This window comes from Gracilinanus agilis, chromosome 4 (genome assembly GCF_016433145.1).
Source record: "Gracilinanus agilis isolate LMUSP501 chromosome 4, AgileGrace, whole genome shotgun sequence".
In the NCBI taxonomy this organism is placed as follows: domain Eukaryota; kingdom Metazoa; phylum Chordata; class Mammalia; order Didelphimorphia; family Didelphidae; genus Gracilinanus; species Gracilinanus agilis.
Window position 1 is genome coordinate 475,160,151 of NC_058133.1, and position 8,308 is coordinate 475,168,458.

At 43.2% G+C, this 8,308-nt stretch overlaps 1 protein-coding gene across 1 annotated transcript in view; it reads left to right on the plus strand.

Moving 5' to 3' along the window:
• The window catches only part of VPS45 (vacuolar protein sorting 45 homolog), a 69,873-nt gene extending 64,251 nt beyond the window's left edge, over positions 1-5,622 (plus strand). Inside the window, exon 15 of the mRNA XM_044672602.1 lies at positions 5,001-5,622. Coding sequence (XP_044528537.1) covers positions 5,001-5,088 — 88 coding nt within the window. The 3' untranslated portion in view covers positions 5,089-5,622. The remainder of the gene's footprint in view (positions 1-5,000) is intronic.
• The last annotated feature ends 2,686 nt before the right edge of the window (positions 5,623-8,308 follow it).

The window sequence follows — 8,308 nt, forward strand, 5'->3', positions numbered from 1 at the left end:
AATCAATTTAATTTCCTAAGAAAACTACACACAGGCCTGGAGATGGAAGATCCTGGGTTCAGATGTGGGCAGTGTGACTCTGGGCAGGCAAGTCACTGAATTCTAATTACTTAGTCCTGATAGAGTCAAGGCATGGAATAGGAAACAAAGATCCTCTGGCAGGATCTAGTGGTTTCTCATTACTTTGTATAGAAGTTGGTTGCTCTCCAAGTTGAGTTTCCCCCAGTCTTCATAGAATCAGAAGATTTTAGACTTAGAAGGGTCTAAAGAGTCTCTAGTCTAATCTGGCATAGCCTCTAGAACGTCTTCAAGAACTGTATTAAGAATGAGGAAGTGGGGCAGCTGGATAGCTCAGTGGATTGAGAGCCAGGCCTAGAGATGGGAGGTCCTAGGTTCAAATCTGGCCTCAGACACTTCCCCGCTGTGTGACCCTGGGCAAGTCCCTTAACCCTCATTGCCTACCCTTACCACTCTCCTGCCTTGGAGCCAATACACAGTATTGACTCCAAGACGGAAGGTAAGGGTTTTAATTTAAAATAATAACAATAATAAATTTTTTAAAAAGAATGAGGAAGGTGTTTAGGACCAGACCTGTGATTTTATTAGTGCTCTATAAAGAATTTTCACCACTAATGCAGGCCAGCACCTTCTCTGCAGATTCTCATCCAAGAGTTGACTAGAGCACTAAGAGATAAAATGATTTACCAGTGATCTAGCCAGTATATGTCAGAGACAAGACTTGAACTCATGTCTTCCTGATTTCAAGACTGGCTCTATCCACTGTTCTCAATAATAAAAAATACATTTGATCATTATAATTTTGTCCTTTACAAAGTGGAGGAACCAAACAAAGGACTCTCACATTTTCTGTTGCCATGGGGTATGTTCCTGTGATCTTCTGTACCAATGGGCTCTGTGGCCCTGATGCTAAGTCACTGATGATGTCTGCTCCAGTCTTCTGCCTGACAGGACCCAGGAAGCAGGAATGACCAACATGGCAGCCCTGCCCAGTGGTTTACCCATGATGACTGTCAGAAGTGCCTGGGTTCTTCCTCCAGCACAGCTCCTATGACAAGTGCATGTACTCTGAGGAAGTGGCCCCACACACACACACAACAGTGAGGCCCAGGCCAGTGGTGGGCAAGCTGCTTCTCTGGGAAGTTGAGCCATCCATGACAATATTTTAATCCCCAGAGCACACAGGACCTTTGCAGGTTGATGATGGCAGAGTCACCAGTGACCTTGTCAGGAGATCAGGAGGAAACCACAGGTCACCGAGCCCAGCAGGACTAGTCCTGAACCTTGTGCGTGAGCAACAGCACCTTCCTTGCCCCTCCCCACTTCTGAAGTGCATCTGAGCCCATTTCCCTCCTCCCCTTTGCCCTCACCCTTAGATTAGACAGGGTGCTTAAGAACAGAAATAGCTGTGTGTGTGTGTGTGTGTGTGTGTGTGTGTGTGTGTGTGTGTGTGTGTGTGTGTGTGTGTGTGTGTGTTTTGTAAAGGAAAGCAAAAGCAAAACACCAAAAATGAAGACAAGAAACCACATTTTTTTTCTTTCTTCCATCCAAGTCACCTCTGTGTTTTCCAGCAGCCTCAGGAACTTTGCTTACTTTGAACTCAACAGAAATTAATACATTTGGAGAAGCCTTTAAAAAAAAAATAGAGAGGAACCAATGAGGAAAATTGTTAATAAGGACCAGATTCTCAGAGAGAGAGAGAGAGAGAGAACGTGTTACTGACTTGACATGATGGGAATCTAGGCAAATGTGAACTGTCCATCTTGGAATGCATGAGAGGAGAGGAGAAAGTTGGGTGCAGTGAACTGCAGTCTCCTACACTTTTAGAGGATTAGAGTTCAGAAAAAGGGTAGGTGTGATTTTTAATCTGTAGGGGAAATAGAATGAAAAAGTCTCAAGATTGAAATTCTAAAGATACAAAGAGAAACAATTCCAAAAGAGAGGATACAAGAGTAACAACACAGTATTGATTGTAAGATAGAAGGGAAGGGTTAAAAAAAATAAAAAGATATTTACAGAAGCAGCTAGATAGTACAATGGATAGTGCCAGGCTAGAGGACCTAAGTTCAAATCTAGCTCAGCTTTCTAGCTTTGTGATCCTGAGCAAGTCACTTAACCCATAGCCCTTGCCACTCTTCTGTCTTAGAAGTTATATTCAAATAGAAGGTAAGGGCTGTCCAGAAAAAAAGAAAAGAAATCTTTACAGAAAAGAGAAGCAAGAACAGGTAATTAAGGATGAATTCACATGGTGACATGGCCCTGTATAAATAATAGCAGGAATGCTAAAGTTCAAAATGAAAACTAAGGATAAAAGGGGGATTTAAAAAAAAATTGTAGGGAGCGAAGAAAGAATCAAAGATGAAACCCTCATTATTGCTCATATATAGCAAATGGGACAATGAAAACAGGCAACAGAGGGAAGACAGAACCCCTGGAAAGGCCAAACAAAATTTACTGATAGAAAGTTGATATATAAGATCAATGGGAAGATGATAAGAAAACACCCAGCCACCATGAAGGATTTGCCATCCTTGGGCCCAAACAAGCTACATTGCACGGTGCTGATAGATATTATTACTGATTCACTGTCAGTAATTATTGAAAGACCTGGGAGAACCGAGAAGGTGCCGCAGAACTCAATGGTGGAGTGTTGGCCTCATTTTCAGAATCTATTAAAGTGAAACTGAATAGGAGTAAATGTGTCCTAAACTTGGGTTCAAAAAAATCAATTTTATAAGTACATCATGTTGGTAGCATGGCTAGACAGCAATAGCCTATCTGAGAAATTTTGGGAGGGAAGAGTGTTTAATAGACTGCAACTTCTACATGACTCGGAGGGGTGATACGGCACTCTAAAAAGTGAATATTCTTTAGAGGTGCAGCTAGGTGACCCAGTAGATAGAGTGTCAGGCCTGGAAATGGGAGGTCCTGAGTTCAAATATGACCTCAGATATTTTCTAGCTGTGTGACCCTGGGTAAATCACTTATCCCCAGCTGCCTAGCCTTATTTCTCTTCTGCTTTGAAATCGATACCAAGACAGAAGGCAAAAATCTAAAAAAAGAAAGAAAGAGAGAGAAAGAAAGAAAGAAAGAAAATTAATGAGATTTGCTCTGTTGACTTCAGAGGTCAGCAATAGGAGCAATGGGTACAAATTTCAGAGAGCCATATTTAGACCCAATAGTAAAAGTGAAAAAAAAATCTCCTAAAAATGAGAACCGTCCAAAAATAAAATGTGCTGCCTTGGGAGGTAGTGGGCTCCCTTTTCCTGGCATTCTTCAACCAGAGGCTAGATGGCCATTTGCCAGGTATGTTGTAGAATTGATTCTTATTCAAGTCACAGATTAGACAAGATGTTCTTGGAGGCTCCTTCCAAACCAACCCTCAGATTCTATGATTCTGGTCACTCAGTCTCACCTCAGAAACTTCCAGTAAATAAAAAGGGACCCATTTTCTTCCCAAGAAACCTCTTATGCATTTAGACAACTCTATTAGTTTTTCCAGACATCAAGCCTAAACCTATCTTCCTGTAACTTCTACTCATTACTTATTTTATTTCCAATCAGTTTCTAATTTCTTATCAATTTGGTAGCTGAAGTAGCAGTATGGGTGATCTGGCAGTGAGCATTTACTAAGTGCTTGTTGTTTGCCTGGCAGGATGCTAAATTCTGAAAATATGGGGATGCAGAGAAGGTTTGGTTTTTTGTTTTTGTTCTTGTTTTTTGTTTTTAACCAGTTTCAGGGGCAGCTGGGTGGCTCAGTGGATGGAGAGCCAGGCCTAAAGACAGGAGGTCCTGGGTTCAAATCTGGCCCCCAGACACTTCCCAGCTGTGTGACCTTGGACAATTCACTTAACCCCAACTACCTAGCCCTTACCACTCTTCTTCCTTGGAACCAATACACAGTATTTATTATAAGATGGAAGGCGAGGCTTTTTTAAATAAATAAATAAAAATGTAAAGCCAGCTTCTATCCTCTAACGAGGGAGACAATGTGGAAGTAGTCAATATGTTCTAGACAAGATATAGAGCGAGTAATCTCAGAGAGGAAGGCATTAGTAGCTAGCGGGAGGGGGAGGTGAAATTTGAGCCGAGGCTCAAAGGAAGCAGATGGAAGTGAGAAGGGAAGAGCATTCCTGGAATGGGAGGCAGTGGGGGGCAAAAACATGGAGACCGAGATGGAGTATCTTGTGTGAGGAACAGTAAGGAGGCTGGGGCAGCTGATCCACTGGCATCGGCTCCTGTTCTCCCTGTCCCCACTTGTGCCTCTGCAGAGCAGCTTCAAGTGTCGGCCCTCCAAGCCTGCCTGGCATTTTCTGTGTGCTGCTTGGCACCACAAAAATGGAAAAATCTAATAAATAGAATAAAGGTATGCGTCCATTCTTCCCACTCCTTGTGTGCTATGAAATTGCTCCTGTGAAAATGGAAATCCGGGTGTAGGTAAGAGTGGTGTCTAAGGGAAATCGCTGGGTGGCTCAGAAAGTCAGGACTAGAGACAGAAGGTGTCCTGGGTTCAAATCTGGCCTCAGGTGTTTCCTTGCTGGGACTCACCTGGATAAGTCACTTAACCCCCCCCCCCCCTTGCCTAATCCTTGCTGCTCCTCTGCCTAAAAACCAGTATGTGGTGTTGATTCTGAGACAGAAGTTTAAGGGTTTTTTTTTTCAAAGAATCGTATCTCAGCATTCCCTGCGTTACAGAGAGACCCACAGTAGGCATCCTTCTCTCCTGGACATCCATTTATAGTGCAGTGATTAAAGGATGAAGGGATAATCTTTTGGAATTTTAGGTTAGATATTCAGAATTATCGTAGTGGTCTGGAGATTTATGTGCTGTATCGCGCCCTACAAGTGCTAGGAAGAGATGTCGGGGCTCGGCTCAGCCCAGACAGCGCCGGCCACTCGACTCTTGTTTCTGAGTCGGGCAGGAGAGCCTCCCCTTCGGGGGCCTGTTCCATCCCCGGAATAATCTCCCGTGTGTCTGTCAGTTTCCTAGAGGAAGTCTCGGCCACGGGGCTGCCCCGGCGAAGCACAGAGACGGCTCAGATAACGTCGAGGCCGGCAAGTAGGCGATGAGCGGGGAGGAACGAGGCAGCCTCCCAATTCACCACGGCCGCCGCAGGACTTCCACCATGATGAGTGTAAAGGCAGCCAGAGGAACTCTCCCCGGCACCAGGCACCGGACCGCTGGCTCTCATTTCAGGACTGTCAGAGATGGGTTAAGAGTGAATCACAGTCTACATCCAATCCAGTTTTTTCATGGTCCAGTAAAGCTCTTCTTCTTTGCGTGTTTGACACAACTTCACTTCGGTTTCTGACGGGGTTTGTGGGATTGACTGATTTGAAAGAAGGGACTCCAGTCCAGCAGACCTAGAGGAGTGACAACTGGAAGCATTTGATATCTGCTTCACTTTCCATTTCCTCATTCCTCTCTCTCACTCCCTTTCTAACCTTCCCCACTCATTTTCATTAACTACATTCCTGTACCACTAATTTATGAAAACTCTAAAGCATCGCTTCTCTTCAGAGAGCTATCTAGTAACTGTTCTTCCCCCATATTTTGATTGGTTTGGGCCCTGAGAAGCTATGTGTGAATAAAATAAAATCAGTTTTGTGGAAGGTTTGTTTTTATTGTCTCCATTTTAATTCATGTATTCAGACATTCAAAGGGAATTTGACTTTCCAGTGAACACGTAGGAGGTCCTTTCCTTCGGTAGACTCAAATTCTGCCTAGACAAACAACAGCTCCTAGTGGCATTTTTACTTCTCAATAGGAACCACTGGAAAATGAGGGTTCTTCAATGACAATAACCCTGCCTGGGACCAAGACTCCTTACAAGTGTAAAGAATTAAATTAAGGAGTTGGACTAAATATAGGAGAATTCTAAATTAATACTGTGGTTACTGATTTTAAAATTAATACAGCCCAAATCAAAAGTGACTTTTAGCAGCTAGAGAGTCAATCCTATCTTCACCCAAGTCACCAAATAGCAAACACAAACAGAAAGCAAAAACACTATTATCCCATCTCCTGCTTCCCACAGACCTGGGCTCATGTGGCCCCAGATTCGATCTTGGAAGTTCTCTGTAATTGATATCCTTGGTTTGTGCTCCCTTCCAGAATCACTCTAGGAAAAACCAGAATCTGACTCATTTCTACTTTTTTTCCGGGGATAAGTTAATTTCCTTCCCACAAGTAATAAACCAAGATTTCCAGTCAGCCTTTAAACTCAGAATTTCGGATGGTAATTGACAGAGATGGAGCTAGGATCCTGGCCTCTTAGCCAGAGAATATTGAATATCTATCTCACTTGCAGGTAAATGCCATTTCTTGCCCTTCCCTCTTCCCACAGAATAATTTCACTTCCAGAAAGATTCACAACACCAAGAAGGGATATCCCAGGGAACTCCCAAGAAGCCTGGGTACACCGCAGTTGTGGGTCCCCTAGGAGGTAAAAGTCCAGCCTCCTTTCTACCAGTCACTGCTATTTGACAGCTCTGTCTGCCATCCATATTGCTGCCATCACCACTGCCTTCAGTTCTGTGGCCCCTTGACATTGTCTTTAATGAGGTCCTTTCATCCCAGGCCAAGAGCATAAAGCAGAAACATCCCCTGTACATCTCAGCCTCTGATCCTCAATGCATCCATCATGTATCTATCACCAGCCAGATTTCTAGGGTGCTCTGAAGTTACTTCTGACCATTAATTCTCCCTGTGTGGCATGATAAAAATAGGTTATCTCCAGCCCATTAACCTGCAGCCCCAGTTTTCTGTGTCCATGCATGAACTTGGGCTGAATGATGCCATCTTTAGCCTCTGAGGGGTCACTTTCCATTTGTCCATAGCCGGAGTATTGGACAGAAAAGGGATAGTTTATAGATTCACCACCCTCACAGGGTATAGCCATTTGAGTAGATTTTCCCAGCCCCTAAGAAGATATCCCATAGTTTCCTCTTTACATATATCTTGGCCTAAATCCTTTTTTAAACAAGGCACCAAATATCCTAGTAGAAGGGACCTGTTTCCTCTTCTCTCCTGCATCGGACATGGCCAATGTGGAAACTTGTTTTGTTCAACTATACATGTTTGAAATAGGTGCTCTTTTTCTTGCCTTCTTCAGGAGAGTTGGAAGGAAAGGTGGAGGAAGGAAAAGAGAAGGGGAAAAGTTGGATTTTCATTGGTCAGAAAAATTTAATAGTTAATAAATGCCCATTGATTGATAAGTCTTACTACCATTGAGTACCCAGCAGGATTCTAGTAACCATATCTCTACTGATACAAAATTGACCCCCAATCCATCTAGGCTAACATGAGGGGAGCATCTTGGTTCAGCCAGATAACCAGTTCTTAAATGCCTAATCGCCTCTTATCCCAGTGATTTCCAAAAGCTGGCAGGGAGTGTACCACGGGCCAGATTTCTACCTTTCTACTTTTCTGCTTATGGTTCTTCTCGACAATATATTCATGAGTGAGATCATCAATTTTTTGCAAGTCATCACTTGCAGTGATGACACAATTTTCCACAAATGTCCAGTAATAGCCACAAATTCTAGAAACATCTTCAATCCTTGTCAAGACTTTGTATTTGCCAGATGATAAGCATTTCTATTTTCTCAGGGTCAGGACTTATTCCACCCTCCCACCCTACGATACTATGTAGCCTATGTACATGAATGAATGAATATGAAAAAGCATTAAGTGCTTAGAATGTGCAGAAAACTGTGCTAAGTCCTGAGAATACAAATAGAAAAATGAAACAGTACATATAGGAAACTTGAGTTGTCAGAAGGAAATGCCTAGAGGACCCAAGATGGCAGCAACAAAGCATATGGTATGCTTCTTTAATGTTATTTTCAATGATAGAACTAGAACTTTCTAACGTTGAACCATTTTACCTCGGAAGTAAGAACTTTCTTTTTCAGACCTTCAGTAACTGGCACCTGAGGAAGAAGGACCCAGATCACCTATGGAGCATCTATTGATTGCTCTCCTCCTTCATGGGTGCAGGGTATGGTTGGAAGCAGAACAGGGCAGGGGCAGGAGGAGAAATATATGTGAAGAGATGTCGGGTCTTAGGCTCAGAGTTCTGGCTTGTCTCCAGCAGGATACAAGGTTAGGCAGTGGTGAGGTGGTAGTTTGGGGGGATCCATTCCTCAGGGGCCTAAGAACATCCAAAATTGAACTTTTTTATCTTAGAAGCAGGCCCAGAGGAGATTTACACATCTCATCATATGAGATGCTTTTTGGACATCCCCCTCTACAGGCTAAGCCTTTTTCTCCTGCATATACATCACT